Source organism: Pollachius pollachius, assembly GCF_949987615.1.
Source record: "Pollachius pollachius genome assembly, chromosome: 6".
NCBI classification, from domain to species: Eukaryota; Metazoa; Chordata; class Actinopteri; order Gadiformes; family Gadidae; genus Pollachius; species Pollachius pollachius.
In genome coordinates this window covers 1110123-1126451 of record NC_136939.1, presented here as the reverse complement: position 1 = coordinate 1126451, position 16329 = coordinate 1110123, and the positions used below count along the sequence as shown (strand labels likewise).

At 47.3% G+C, this 16329-nt stretch overlaps 1 protein-coding gene across 1 annotated transcript in view; it reads right to left on the bottom strand.

Annotated features, from left to right (window-relative positions):
- Window positions 1-16329, bottom strand: part of fgf11b (fibroblast growth factor 11b) — a gene marked incomplete at both ends in the record, with an annotated part of 46084 nt that overhangs the window by 17909 nt on the left and 11846 nt on the right. Inside the window, 2 exons of the mRNA XM_079738438.1 lie at window positions 4391-4494; window positions 5398-5508. Coding sequence (XP_079594564.1) covers window positions 4391-4494; window positions 5398-5508 — 215 coding nt within the window. The remainder of the gene's footprint in view (window positions 1-4390; window positions 4495-5397; window positions 5509-16329) is intronic.

The window sequence follows — 16329 nt, the reverse complement described above, 5'->3', positions numbered from 1 at the left end:
GAATGTGTCAAGTAGACGGTTACGATGTAGCAACAACAGTTAGCTTCTGTAAATAACATTACAATTGTTTACCAGGGTACTCAGGAACAAAAGCTATTCTGCAGAAGAAAAGCCTGTCCCTACATCCAATGCAGAGTATTGAGCAGTGGAAATATAAATATTAATTCATATTATCCTAACCATTGTATTTGTTCTCAAGCAGAGACTGACGGACTTAGTACTCCGTCCTCGGTTTGTTCCAGTTTCTCGTGGGGCGACGGCAGCCATTACCAGCATCCTTCTAAATGACAAACAAAACAATTAAGCCAACTAATATCACCGCACTTTTATCGCACAGATTTCACATTAATGTCACACAACATCGCCCGCGCTAATAAACCAACCAATGGGTGAAAGACGTTGAAGACATCCTCGCTAGGAGCAGACAGCCGTCACACCGGAGCCCTCCCCCTCCCTGAACCTCTCTTCCACGCGGCTGATTGACATCAGGCATTGAAACACATGGAAAATGGTATTGTAATAGGCTGGCACACTTAATAACTCATTATGGTAATAATAAGCCGGGGTAATGGACTCCATTCATGTTCCAGATGTGATAACACACGATAAGGAAGGGATTCTGTCGTTTGTTTAAATAATGATTTCACTCTATAATATAGCCCACATCTCCAGCAGGGTCGGTCGGAAACCTGACAATCCTTAACCTTTTTTATGTTTCACTGGATTAAGGCTGTATTTTGGAGACCTATTTTTGTAAATTCGTATTAATATTCTCACTGGTGAGCGTATTCCTATTTCTGGGTGAGAGTAGCTTAGTAGAGCATGGCATTAACACAGCGAGGGTTAGGGGTTCCATTCCCTCATGGGTCCGCCATGCCAAGAAACGCCCGCACTCTGAGTACTGTAGGACACTTTGGCTAAAAGCATCCGAGGCGTAATGGCATGTTAAACCGCTGTGTTCGGGGTGGGGGGTGGGGGACGTTAAAGACACGGCCTAGCCCCCTGGGCCAGCCGTAGCACGCGGCCGCGTCCCTCCGCAACATTTATATTTCATCTCCCTTCCCGCCGTGCATGGGAGAGCCGTCTTCCGGATCCGGGCGTGCGGCGGCGGTCCGAGGTCCCTCTGGGTACCGGGGATCCCCCGGCACTCACAGCAGGAGGAGGGGGGCTCACCCCACGCTAAGGTCCCACCCTGTCCCCTTGTAATGAGATGGCCCCCTGTCACCCCCTGCTCTCTGAATGGATGCTTCCATTCATCACCGCTCCACTGAGGGGTGGGGGGGGCGCCCTTCTGTCCATCTGTCCCCCGCGCTGTTAGGGGATGTGACGGGACGGCCCCCACACATGACCACACATACACACACAAGCACACACATACACACACACACACACGCACACACACACACACACGCAAACGCATACACGCACACATATGCACACACGCACGCACGCAAACGCACACACACACATACATGCACACACACGCACACGCACACATATGAACATATACACACACAAGCAGACACATACACACACACATACACACACACACACATACACGCACACACACACACACACACACACACACACACACACACACACACACACACGGAGGCACACACATACATGCAAGCACGCCTGCCTACACCCACACACACACGATGTAGAGCGCTTTCAGTGCCTTCAAGAGGCCAATGTAAATGGTATGAATTATGATTATTATGAACTGAAGCGCTCTTCATGACCCCTGCCCCCCCTCCACTGCAGATGAGAGCCATGCTGAACCCGTTGGTAACACTACCAGGGGGTTGATATTCAGCGGGACAGTCCGGGGGTTAGTGTCGGACTCCCAGACAACACGATCCTGCCTCGTGAGACGGCTAGCCCCTACCTGCCCCTTAATTCATTTGATTTTATTGTCTTCACACAAATTAATTAAGAAACTGTTTAATATTTAGGAAGGAAAACCTAATTTAGGAAGGAAACATGGACAGGACACATGAAGGTGCGATGGAAACCACTTTGAGATAATTCAAATCCCACCGAAGACGTCGTTCAATTTACCAAAATTTACCGAATGAAGTCGTGATCCTTAATGATGTCTCTCTTCCAACCTGCCGTTTTGGATAACATCGGCTGCTTAATGGCGAATGGTTACTAGATCGTTTAGCCGCGAGGGGGATTCTCTCACTGCTTGTTTTCCCGAGCAGGGTGGAGATGGCTCCGTCAGCTACGGAATTACACCCATGGTGGTGGTGCTTCTCAAGGACACTCAGCTGTGTGTGTGTGTGTGTGTGTGTGTGTGTGTGTGTGTGTGTGTGTGTCGGGGGGGGGGGGGGGGGGGGGGGGGGTTGATACTAGCCGCTGGGTCTTCCACTTAAAGAATGGTCTCATTATCTGCTGGGTCACTGCGCTGCCCCAAATTGCGGTTATGGCGCTGCGGTGCGCCTTTTAATGCATCTTAATCTCCCCGTTCAATCACGTGAACTTTACCGCGCCGCAGACAGGAAGTGGCCCGAGACATCTCGCAGGCTTCCATCCGGGCTAGCTTCGGCGGCGCTTGCTAGTGTGCCCGCAGGTCAGGATGCGAGCATGCTAGCGCTAATGTGTTTTCATTCATCAATAATTAGGTTTGGTAATTAATTTTTTACTGGATAGTTTGCTGATAGTTTCAGCCTGCAAATAACATTCTGTAATTATTAAATGTTGATCGGAGTCATTAAATGTATTATTTTTAAGATCAAAACTTTTTGGAATCGAATGACATCCTCCACAGGGTAAAATTAATCTAGATATACAGTATGGAATAGAATAGTTAGTGATTTAAAACCGTAAGATCTACTACTTCTTTTATGCTCAAATGTAGTATTTTCCTGCACTGCGCTTACTAAGTAAAACACACACAAGGGCAGTGGTCACATTGGCATTAAGATTTAAAATAAAACACTAAAATAAAACCGAAAGCACAACCTGAAAGAACCCGAAGGGGAGTTTCCTGCGTCACTAAACCGCCTTAACGGTTTCATCTTTTATTGAGCCCCCGCCTCGCCTCGCCGACCGCGCCTCCGTCTCCTCCTGAAGGAGACGGGGTCACACTGGGACTCTGCTGGATTCCCCTGCTCCTCTTCATCAGCGAAGGTTTAACAAGGGAGCGTTTCTCCCACGCCCCCATCGCCCCCCTCCCTGGGAGAGAACCGGTCCGACGCAATATGGACTCCAGCTTTTCCTCTAGAACAACTTTGCTTTGCGATGTCCTAAAACACAGGATGTTTCTCTGGACTGTCGGTACATTTGACTTTAAAAAGGCAGACGATCAACCATCACTCATGTTTCCTCTCTCCCTCTCTCTCTCTCTCTCTCTCTCCCTCTCTCTCTCTCTCTGGCTCTCCCTCTCTCTTTCTCTCCTTCTCTCTTTCTCTCCATCTCTCTCTGGCTCTCTCTCTCTCTCTCTCTTTCTCTCTCTCTCTGGCTCTCCCTCTCTCTTTCTCATCCTCTCTCTCTGGCTCTCTCTCTCTCTCTCTCTCTCTATCCATCACAACACCTCTGTGTATCTCTCTCTCTTCTATTATGTGTTCCTTTTTTCACGGACACACAAACACATAAAAGCACATGCCGCACACATAAACAGACACACACACACACACACACACACACACACACACACACACACTTGTGGCAATAATAAGGGCTTTGCTGCAGCATCAGACAAAGTGGGTAATTGCTCACAATGCAGAAGATATTCCCTTGTTTTATACCGGTCTCTTAATGCTCAACAGGCCAGTGAATCAGGCTACATTAACCTTTATTTACTGCACACACACACATGCACGCACGCACACACACACACACACACTTGGGAGTACACACACACACAATTGGGTGTACACACACACCGACACACGCAGATGCATGTGAAACTCACACCCGGCCGAACACCGACGCACAAAGTCTTCTTTTATCGGCGGCCGGACAGAGACCCTCCGGATCACGATATCCCGATGACACTAGAGACGGCCTCCTGCCAAATAAAGCCCGGGATCCAAACCCGTGGCAGAGGATGAAGCCTTGATTGCCATGCCAAATTGTGAGCTCTATCGCTGCTACAGCAATTAGCCGCGCCTGGCGCCGACCCCAGCAAGCGGCTCCACCACGGACCGCAGCACAGACCGGAGCATGTGGCCCAGCGATTGAGGAGCTCCAGCCCCAACCGGAACAATCCTGTTAGCGGTGGATCTTAACGCCGCCGGGTACAGCGGCCGGTCGGAGACGGTGGAGGCGCTCTCTCTGTCTTGGATGCAGCATTGAAGATGCTGCGTGTGTGTGTGTGTGTGTGTGTGTGTGTGTGTGTGTGTGTGTGTGTGTGTGTGTGTGTGTGTGTGCCTGGACTCACGGAGGAGTAGACGCGTCCTTCACTGTTCATGGCCAGGTACAGTCCGGTCTTGGACCCTTGGATAGCCACGATCCGCAACCCCACTGGGATCAGGTTGAACTGTGCTGCACCCGGGAAGAGGTGGAGGGGGAGGGGGAGGAGGAGGAGGAAAGAAAGACAAAGTCAGACAAAGGTCGTACACGGGTATCTTCGGAAAGACTCATTTCTCAGGGCACTATTCTTTACTAGCTTGACCAGTGTTGCGTGCGTGTGCGTGTTTGCGTGTGTGTGTGTGTGTGTGTGTGTGTGTGTGTTTGCGTGCGTGCGTGCGTGCGTGTGTGTGTGTATCAACAGAGAGTAGTTCTAGCAGAGTACAGCGATAGGGAGCAGTGGCCGGGCTCCTCGAGGTGTGAAGTGAATTTCTGTCACTCTGTTGCAGCCCTCGAACATTACCGGCAGCTACTGCTGTGACTACAAGCAGCGGCTCGTCTCGCTCAACAGCAGGAGGCTGGCTGTGGGATTTGAACACAGTCGGGCTCTACCGGTGTTAGGATGAGCCTTATTTACCAAGCAGCCATCTTTGTTCTGAACGCTAGCTGGGTGGGGGAACTGAAACGCGGGAGTCTGATTTTCGTCAATCTATTATTCAGTCTCGGGGCAAAGGAACAACAATGTATCGCAGAGAGATCAAAAACAAATCTACTTCTGAAATGTTTGCCCCCAGAGGCTTCCCTGTATTTTTGCCTCAGTGGCAAAACACAGAGGCTTCAGTACGCCTCGTTCACACAGAGAGAGGGTTGAGTGAATACGTTTGAACGGCTCTCAATACAAAGTGCAAATCCGTCCAGTGGTGTTCTGAAAGTAGGTCACGCAGCAATTGCATCTTCGGTAGTTAGTCCAATTTGGACGCTTTGATTTTTCATCCCGGGCTCTCTTGTTAGTCTCTTTGGATGAAAGCTTCTGCTAAATGACTTCATGCAAATGCAAACAGGGGTAAAGTGGGACCAACATGGCGGCCCGCCACTTACAGAAGGAGCTGTTCTCGTCCCTGGTGCCGTCCACCGTGCCGTCGGGGTTGATCTGCAGGTAATAGCCGTGCGAGCTGTACAGTCGCGTCACGATGCCCTTTAGTTGGGGCTCTGTGGAGAGGAGATCATTTACATTTAGATTTACATTTAAGGCAATTAGCAGAGGCTTCTACTAAAAGCGACTTACAAGAAGTAAACTTGTCAGAGGAAAGAGAAACAACAATATATCGTTAGGGTTGGTACTGTAAGGATGTTCATAGAACCAAGTGCCAAGCACTAACATCGCTAGGTAAACCCATTCCCTGTATATACATAACAAAGATAGCTAGGATAAGTTGCTACACCATGCTAAGGACTGTTTTTAAGTGCCAGGACGTACAACATACAATAAGTGTGGAAGAGGGGCTATGCAGAGTCAAGGGGATCTCTGAACAAATGAGTCACACAACAACGAGGTATGAGGACAGAACCGGACAGAGATAGTGTGAGGGTTACACCATCTGCACATGACAAGAGAACACCAGCATCCAGTCTGCTTCTGATACCGTAGGGCCACGCTGCTGTACGGCGCAGCCCTTTGTTTGTAGCACTTCAGTCGTGTTGTGAGCTGTGCTCGTTCTCAGCTTCCCCCTCTGGATGAAAGCATCTGGCTAAATGAATAAAAAGCCACCTTTCCCTGGCTCAGCAGAAGATACTCTCGGGAAAAATCGGGAAAACAATCAAATGTTGACCTCTGCCCTCTCAGATAGTGGCTCTGACGTGCATGGGCCGAGTTAAAGATGAGGAGGTCTTCGGAGGAGCCTGCTAGATAAACAGTGGTGCTAATGAGGTCCAAACTACCTCCAGGTGGAGGTCATACTCATGTGGCCCTCGCCTGGCTCTAATGATCAATCTAAGTGCAGGGTGGTGGTGGTGGTGGTGGTGGTGGTGTTGGTGGAGCCTAATTGTTTTAGCGTGCTGGCCAAGGTGTGCTGGTATACTATATCACCATAATCAATCACAGAGCTATGTGGCCCCTGCACCTCCTCCAGATCCTATTTTCCAAGGAGCCAATGGGGAAATAAAACCCTTCAGTTTGACCTTCACTGAGTATTGGGAGCATCAAAGGTGTGCATCTTGCTGTAATCTGAGGTACTTAGGGTCTTCTAGCTCTATGAGTGGTGGCCGGGTAGAAGGGTTGTTTATAATTGGGCTACTGGTCTACTGTTCTGGATTGCTCTGATATTGGTTCTGTTAGCATTTACAGAATAAAGCCTATTTCAGATTTTCCAGGGATACATGCAATGCAGATAAATGCTGATTAGACATAAGGCCAATTTGACGATGTAATCAAATATAAGACTATCATCAGCGTATAAATGCATTTCATATATCACAGTGTAATCACAGTGCTTTTAGAAATCCCTGTGACTGCACGGAGACAGAAGGACCCTAAAGCAAAGTGTTCAGCCTCCATCCTCACGGCCCAGTACAAAGCCTGCTCCTCCACCAACACCAGCGTGTTGCTGCGGACAAATCAAAGTTGAAGCCAGCAGGCTCAAATGTCAGTCAGTCACAATAAATGTCAATAACCATTTTTAATAGACCACTAGAGAGTGTCGCGTCGTGCCAGCTCCTGAGGCAGAGGTCGCCCGGAGAATGAAAGCAGACCCTCAGTCTATTGTTGTGCACACTGGGCTTATTTTTAGAAAGGGTTTGTGTCATTCGAGGATGATTCCAAACAAGCGAGCCAGTCTGTCACTCACTAAATAAACCATGGGCGGGCTGAGGGGATGGAGGTGATGGAGGGTGAACACCGGGGCTGAATGTTTCATGAGCGCCGCTCCCTGCTGACTACTTTGCGTTCATTTAGGAAATATAAAAGATTATCTGTGGACCGCGCCCCCCTCCTCTCGACCGCTCTTTGGCTCAGCGGAGCACCTCCTCCTCCTCCTCCTCTTCCTCCTCCTCCTCCTCTTGTTGACGAGCTCTAAGCTGTCTCCTGAGGTCAGACGCTCCTTCCCACGCCCAGGAGGGAGGAGGGAGGACGGGGGGGGGGGGGGGAGGAGTCAAGAGGTGGAAGGGAGGAGAGAGGAGAGAGGAGAGGGAGGGAGTCATGAGGAGTCAGGAGGAGGGGATCAGAAAGAGGAATGGAGGAGGGAGTCGGGAGGGAAGAGAAGGGAGGAGGGACCCAGGGGGAGGGAGGTAGGAGGGAGGAGGGAGGAGGGAGGGAAGGAGTCAGGAGTGGAGTCAGAACTGGACCCAGTAGAAGTAGGAACTGGACCCAGTCCACAGGGCCCAGTAGAGGGGCCCTGTGGCCCCTCGCTCTCTATGGGTTGATAATGAGGGCGATAAAACGTTGATGAGGGGCGGTTTAGCAGGCTGGGTGTTTGGCCCCCAGGGGGCCCACAGTGGGTTCCTCCTACCCAATACCTAACGCCTCTGCAACCGCTGCCCTCTAACAGCCCAGCGTCCCTGGGGAGGGAGGGAGAGAGAGAGAGAGAGAGAGAGAGAGAGAGAGAGAGGGGCCATGCAGGGGTTGAGATGTTATTCCCACTGGACGGTTTCCCATAAGGGCAAAAGCAGGGTCAAGGATTTAGTCGAACAACAGAGGCTCCCTTAGGTCTGAGCCTGGCTCTCTCGCTCTCTCTCTGTCTCTCTCTCGCTCCATCTATCTATGTCTCTATCGGTTTCTTTATGTCTCTCTCTCTCCTGTCTCTCTCTTGCTCTCTCTCTCTCTGTCTCTCTCTGTCTCTATCTGTTTCTTTATGTCTCTCTCTCCCGTCTCTCTCTGGCCCTCTCCCTCTCTCTCCCCTACACTATCTGCGGTCTCTCATCCTCTCCTTATTTCATCTGTTCCTCCCATCCTGCTTTTGTCCGTTGGCCAATCAGCTCCTCTGTATTCTCCTTCCTGTCCCGCCCCGCCGTTGTCCCGCCCCCCTGCCTCCTGTTACGTTTAATTCTCTCCTGAGTTATGTGGGCCCCCATCCACCTAATGACACCAGCATCACCCAATCAGGGAGCAGCTTCCATGACTGGGACTTCAGTCGCAAACGAGGGAGAGAATGTACATGATACAGAGGGGGAGAGAGGAGGGGAGAGGAGAGAGGACAGGGGAGGAGAGGAGAGAGGAGTGATTAAGGGGTAAGGAGTGAACAATGAGGAGAAAAGTGAGCAGGTTGAGTCATGGACGTGAGAGTGAGCACCAAGAGTGACAAGGGGGTCAGGGAGGGGAGGAGAGGATGGGGGGGTGAGATGTGAACAGGGAAAGAGTGACCTTAAAGGACTGAAGTGAGGAGTGAGTTGGGGAGACAGGAGTGAGCAGGAAGGAAATGAGTAAACAGGAGGGAGAAGAGGAGAGAGAACAGTAGTGAGCAGTGAGGACAGTAGTGAACAAGGAGAGGAGGAGGGAGGACAGTAGTGAACAAGGAGAGGAGGAGGGAGGACAGTAGTGAACAAAGAGAGGAGGAGGGAGGACAGTAGTGAACAAGGAGAGGCTGGAGGACAGTAGTGAACAAGGAGATGAGGAAGAAGGACAGTAGTGAACAAGGAGATGAGGAGGAAGGACAATAGTGACAAGGAGAGGAGGAGGGAGGACAGTAGTGAGCAGTGAGGACAGTAGGGAACAAGGAGAGGAGGGAGGACAGTAGTGAGCAGTGAGGACAGTAGGGAACAAGGAAAGGAGGAGGGAGGACAGTAGTGAACAAGGAAAGGAGGAGGGAGGACAGTAGTGAACAAGGAAAGGAGGAGGGAGGACAGTAGTGAACAAAGAGATGAGGAGGAAGGACAGTAGTGACAAGGAGACGAGGAGGGAGGACAGTAGTGAACAAGGAGATGAGAAGAGGACAGTAGTGAACAAGGAAGGGAGGAGGGAGGACAGTAGTGAACAAGGAGAGGAGGAGGGAGGACAGTAGTGAACAAGGAGATGAGGAGGAAGGACAGTAGTGACAAGGAGAGGAGGAGGGAGGACAGTAGTGAACAAGGATAGGAGAAGAGGTCAGTAGTTAACAAGGAAGGGAGGAGGGGGGACAGTAGTGAACAAGGAGAGGAGAAGAGGACAGTAGTGAACAAGGAGAGGAGGGAGGACAGTAGTGAACAAGGAGAGGAGGAGAGGACAGTAGTCAAGGAGGGAGGAGAGGACAGTAGTCAAGGAGGGAGGAGAGGACAGTAGTGAAGGAGGGAGGAGAGAGGAGGGGTTGTGAGGGCAACGGTGAGATGTGAGCGTTGATGACAGTGTGCGTTGGAGGAAGCAGCACATTCAGACATCCCTCCTGTAGCGCTGCCCTGGCGCACGCAGCCCGTCAGAGTGCTGGTCCGTTAGGAGGAGTGAGGCTGGCGTCTCCGTCTCTCACTCCGGCTCTCACTCCCCCGCCCGGAGAGACGTCCCCACCGCACCCCGGCACTAGGTTAGATATTAACATCAGCTTTGATTCGGTTCAAATTTATGTTCTCCGCGAATCCATCGTGTTGAAGCGTCACGCCGACACTGTCCCGGTGAGTTACGCTCCGGGAGAAAAGGCGTCATAAATCGTACCTCCGACTTATTGTCTGAATTAAATTATGACACACACACACACACACACACACACACACACACACACACACACACACACACACACACACACGCACACAACCCCGGTTGTAACTTTGATATTGAGAACATCCCGGGCGTGTTGATATGAGTGTCCCCGGGGGGTAGTGACGGGGTGGCGGCGAGGATATCAGCGTTTGTTCAGCCAACAAGCGGCGCCAGGAGCAGGCAGCTTAACGACCAGCAGCCATCCATCACCAGCGTCTCACGCTCCGCTTAATGTATTGGATGTTGGTCCTGCATCCAAACAACGGCCGTGCGGGAGTGGCTAACGCGCTATCACGCTGTGTGTGTAGGAGCGCATAACACACCATTAGTACCGGCATCCAGACCGCCCCACACGCCACGTTGACTCATAAACATGGGTCTCCTTGATGCGTCTACGACCGGGCCGACGTGAGAACGAGAGGCTTTCCGATAGAGGGACATCGTGTTAGGGTTAAGTTCTGGGTGAGATCCCCGTTGTCTGCAGACGTACCTGTAGGCAAGAGGGCCGAACCACTTCCTGCATCTTAAAGACCTCCGCATGAATTAACGATCTGGTCTATAATAGAACAATTATGAAAGGCAAAGTCATTTATCAGCAGATTTTGTCTTATAAACGCGTACAATTTTGAATGTGACTGGTTGCATTTCCGGGGTAGTTTGCTTTGGATAAAAGCGTCTGCTAAAAATGTAAATGTAGTTCCCAAAGTATATATCCTGGCCGTTTTGAGCTTGGTGCCATGTCTGTACAGTACAATATTTTACCCCAGTCTCCCATCTGGAATAACTGAAGTAGCATCGTGTCTGGGGTTGTCAGAACTCCTGGCCTAGTGCCAGAGGCTCGGACTGTGTTTACTCCATTATTAGCTGAGAACTTGTTAATTAGTAGCTTTAGTTAGCGTGCCTTGTCGTCGGTGTTCGATAAAGCGGGCGATTCAGCACTAGCATGAAGGGCTGTCATCGTCTGTAACGTAATCTAGTGCAACTCCCCTCCCATTAGCCGTGTCGTCTTACCGTGAGCGGAACAACTGCTGAACACTGTGTGAACAGATCAACGCAATTCTCCCGACATTCACAGAAAAGCCTGCTTCTGCTTTCCGCTCTCTCCTTTCTTGTGCGTACCTCCCCCCACGGTTAGCGTCGGTTGTACCTCTCGAGGTTTGGCACCGATATTCATCATCGCTACGACGACGGCACGACGCTGAGTGACAGGAAGCTGTGAATCCAGGGCAGTAGAATGAGGCGCACGGCTGAACGCCCCCCCCGGAGACCCCCCCCCGGAGACTCTGCCTAGCGACGGGACGGGAGGCGGGTGGGCGGGGGGGGGGCGCCGAGATAGGGCCGCGCTGTCGGTCATGTCACGCGTGTCCGGTGGTGGCGTGTATCATGTGACGCGTGTCAGGTGGTGGCGTGTCTGTCCTGGGGGGGTGAACAGGTGGAGACGGGGGAAGTGACCCAGGCTGGGGTCCGTGTGGACGGTGTCGTGAGACTGGATGAGCGGCGCCGCGTTATACGATCAGAGAGGACTGATCCCAGATGGGACAGCCGAGTGTTGGAGCGTGTCGCCGATTCAAAACGTGTTCTACCTCTGTGGCTCGTTGAACATATTTAATAACGTAGAGGATAGGTCGCGTGGTAGGGATGAGGTGTGGAGACACTAACGCACAAACGCACATTAGATATCCTGTGTCAACGCAACATGGGATTATTGAAATCAGTTCACCTTAACATCGTCTATAAATCACAACAGTCTTTTTTTTTTTTTTTTTATACTTTATTTTTCGTTTTATATATGTGAACAACAAACAAGCAAACAAACAAACAAAAGAGGGCTAGGACATGACAGTACACACATTTGGAAGCCGGTACAAAAAAGAAAAGCATAGGTGCAATACACAATACAAATATTTCTCACATTGGAATGGAGTGAAATAGAATCAGGAGTCTTTATGTTTGTAGCGATCCCATTTTTTCCAATACTCCTCTCCTTTATCCTTTTGAAGCCGCAGCACAAAAGTCAAATTCTCCATTGCCTGGATAGAGTTTATAATGTTTGTTAAGTGTCTCATGGTAGGAGGATTCTTCTTGAGCCAGCATTTAGTAATTGCTTTTTTACTTGCAACCATGAAAATCTTCAGGAGGTAAGTGTCTCCTTTACTGAGACCGTCAGGGAGTTCTCCAAGATATAAACAGTTAAAAGAAAAGTCAAATATTATGTCCAGAGTCTCCACAATTAACTCTCTCACTTCCCTCCAAAAAGGTATAATACAAGGACAAGACCAAAAAACATGAACATAATCTGCAGAAATCCCACCACACTCCCTCCAGCAGGAAACCTGCGTACCGCAAAATTTTGATGTCTGGTTAGGGGTAATAAAAAATCTTATCAAATTCTTCCAACAAAAATCTCGCCAGAAATAAGAGTTTGTGGAAGTGGATTGATTTTTCCAAATTTGAAGCCACGTTTCTTCTGGAATTACTATATTAGCCTCTTTTTCCCAGCGCTGTCTAATATAATCTGTTGAGTTTTTATTCAATAAAGTAAAGCTTTTGTAAAGTTTTCCAGTGATACCTTTGGTACTTTTGGAATCATAAGCTTCTATAAAAATTTGAATTATTTTCGAGGGTTCAGTTAAATTAGGGGTCTTTATTGTTTTCAGAAAAAAGTGGCGGATCTGTAAGTAACGATAAAAATCTTCTTTACCCAACTCATAAGATTGACGCAAATCCTCAAAAGATTTTAGGTTTCCGTTCTTTATTATCCTACAGAAGGAGGTGATTCCTCGCTTAGTCCATTGTTTGTACCTATGGTCCTGTAAAGCTGGAGGGAAGTGTGGATGGAATGCAGGCCAGCTCAACACTCCAATTTCTCTACAGAGCTGATATTTCTTTACTACATCTGACCACATTTTCAGAGAGAAACTAGTACAATGATTATGTAGCTGGTGAACATCATTAAACCTGCCAGGGCAACCCAGAACTGACTGGATAGGTATTTCAATTAAAGATAGCTCAATATCTTTCCACCTAGCTTCATAAGATGGGTTACACCAACATACAAGATACCTCAGCTGAGCTGACAGATAGTAATCTTTAAGACAAGGCAGGGCCATGCCACCCCTCTCCCCCGGCTGTTGTAATGTTGAGTATCTCACCCTTGGTCGTTTATTGTTCCAAATAAATCTTGAAAAATGTTTATCCCACTCTCTGAATTGTTTTGCAGGAATCTCTATTGGAAGTGCTGAAAATAAGTACAATAATCTTGGGAGAATATTCATTTTGATTGTCCGAATTTTACTGCCGAGGTCGAGGGGGAGCAAGCTCCACCTGCCCAGATCATCATATATTTTCTTATTTATCTGTTTATAATTAACATCATATAATTGTGAAAGGTCTTTTGTCAGTGAGACACCAAGATATTTAAGTTGTGATTGGTGCCAATTAAATTGGTGCCTGTCCATCAATTGCTTTGAGGGCGTAAAATGAAAGGTCAAGACTTGGGTTTTTTGTACATTCAGTGTATAACCAGAATATTGTCCATACGTTCCCAGGATGTTCATAAGCAATGGGATACCAGATTCAGGATTTTTAATTGTGACAAGGACGTCGTCCGCATATAGAAAAATTTTGTTCTCTACACTTCCCACATCTATACCCTCCAGAGCAGTCTCTTGTCTGATAGCCTGGGCAAGTGGCTCGATAAAAAAATTAAAAAGTAGTGGACTTAATGGGCAACCTTGCCTACATCCTCGTTGTAGCATTATTTGATTCGAAAGGCTCCCATTAACTTTTATCCTCGCTGTTGGGGAGGAGTACAGCATTCTTATGCATTGTATAAATGAATCACTAAAACCAAATCTTTCCATAACTTGAAATAAGAAATCCCATCCTACCGAATCAAATGCCATCTCGGCATCAAGGCTGAGAAGGACTGCGCTTGATGTTCCTTTTGTAATTTGATTAATAATGTTTAGGGCTCTTCTAATATTATCGTGTGTTTGCCTATTACTTATAAAACCTGTTTGGTCCTCATTTATCAAGGAAGGCATTATTGTGTTTAATCTTTTAGCCAATATAGCTGCGTACAGTTTATAGTCTATGTTTAAGACACTTATTGGTCTGTACCCTTTGCAGTCCATTTTGTCTTTTCCCTCCTTTGGTATTACTGAAATAAATGCCTCGCTCCAAGATGGCGGGAGAGCCCCACCCCTGAGAGTGTAGTTGAAAGAAGCCTTCAGTAAAGGAACCAAGAGTTTTTTCATGCACTTATACCACTCCGGAGGAAATCCGTCACAGCCTGGTGATTTATTGGCTCTAAGATTTGAGATTCCATTATCTATTTCCTCAGTTGAAATTTCACAAATTAACTCCTCGTTTTTTTTACCTATTGAGGGGAGATCTAAAGAAGAGAGAAATGTTTGAATTGTAAGTCTGTCTGATTTGTCTGGCTGTGTATATAGTAATCTGTAATATTTTTCAAATGCACTCTGAATTTCCTCTAATTTAGTAGTTACCTTATTTGTGATAGGATCCCTAATTTTGTGAATTGAGTTTTCTGCTTGCTGTTTTCTAATTCTCCATGCAAGCATTTTAGACGCTTTAGGCCCTGCCTCATAATATCGCTGTTTCAAAAATTTCATTTTTTTTTCAATTTCCTCACTAAGAATTTTGTCTATCTCCTGCTTAACAGGCCTCATTTGCTCACGTAAAGAGGGGTCGTTGTTAGTAGTATGAAGTTGCTCAAGATTTTTTAATTGCTTCTGCAAGTCTGACAGCTTTTTATCTCTGATCTTTTTTAGCCTAGCACACTTAGCGATGATTTTTCCTCTAAGAAATGCTGTTGCTGCATCCCATAGAATTGCGGGACTGACTTCTCCATTATCATTATGTTCTAAATAGGTTTCTACTTCCTTGGCCATTTCAGTTTTAAATGAATTACTATTTAATAAACCAGTATTCAGCCTCCATAAAGTAGTTTTAGGATTTCTATCTAAAGTAAATTTCAAAGTTAAACCTGAGTGATCAGAAATATCTCTCTGTCCAATTGTGCAATCTTTCACCTTATGGAAATCTCTGCTAAACATGAAGATATAATCGATTCTAGAGTATATATTATGCCTTGCAGAGTAAAAGGTAAAATCACTATCGTGTTTGTGTAAATATCTCCAAATATCTATTAGTCCAAGGTCTTGCAGAATTTTATTTATTTGTTTTTCTAAGAGATTCTTTCTTCTCACTCGATTTGTTGTGTCTAATTTAGGATTAAGAAGTAAATTAAAGTCCCCTGCAAATAGACATGTGCCACATGTTTCTGCAGCAATGAGGTTAAATACCTCCCTGAAGAAAGAGATGCTGCTACCAGGGGGTGCATATACGTTACACAGAGTAACTTCTTCCTGCTCTATTTTTCCCCTGACTAGAACAAATCTACCCTCTTTGTCTTTATGTTCTGAGATCAATTCAAAACAAACAGAATTCGGAACAAGAATGGCTACTCCCTTTTTCTTTCCTGTCCTGTGTGAGGAGAAAAAGGTATTTCTAAATCCAATTTTCCTAAATTTCTCATGTTCTATAGCAGACAGATGCGTTTCCTGCAGAAAAACTATATTAATTTTTTCTCGTTTCAACTTTGCAACTATCTTGCTCCTTTTGATGGGATTGTTTATGCCATTCACATTCCAAGACTGTATATTATAATACTGCATTCACATTAGTCACCATAAACATGTTTTCTTGTACCTTTAAGAATTCAGTCAAAGCCCTCACAGCACAAACAACACAAGATATAACATTCACTGAACATGTGATAAACTTACAGAACAGGTCTTCCATTTCGGAGGTTCTCTTGAAACCTCTTTAGGTTGAGGGGGGAATGCCACTAAGTGGGGCCCCTCAGCAAACTTAGGAAATAAAATATGAGAAAAAAAAACACTGAAAAAAGTGGTGGCCTATTATGAAGGTCAGCTGCATCGAACCACTGCTATAATAACTTGTATTTAAGGGAGGTCACAGGTTCCACATGAGTCTTTACTGTGCCTTTATGTTTATAGCTTATTTAGCTTATTGTAACATTAAATGAAGGTATGGATTGCTTAAGAACCATGAACTTAGATAGATTAACATATCTCTATGAGGAAGGGGCGGAGAAAATTACTCATCCATTATTATGGCATGCTGGCTGGCCTCTGAAACACCTTCAGCTTCTCGCGTGCGCTCTCCTGACAGTTATGCGCGTTCCCTTCTCGCCGAGTCCCTGCTGTACTCCACGGTAGAAGTTTGTTGATGGTCTCCACGGTGATGTCTTTGGATCTTCTTAACGATAGCGGACCCACTGTGAATCCACGTCTCTTTAAATCCTCCGCGGCATCCTCGGCGTT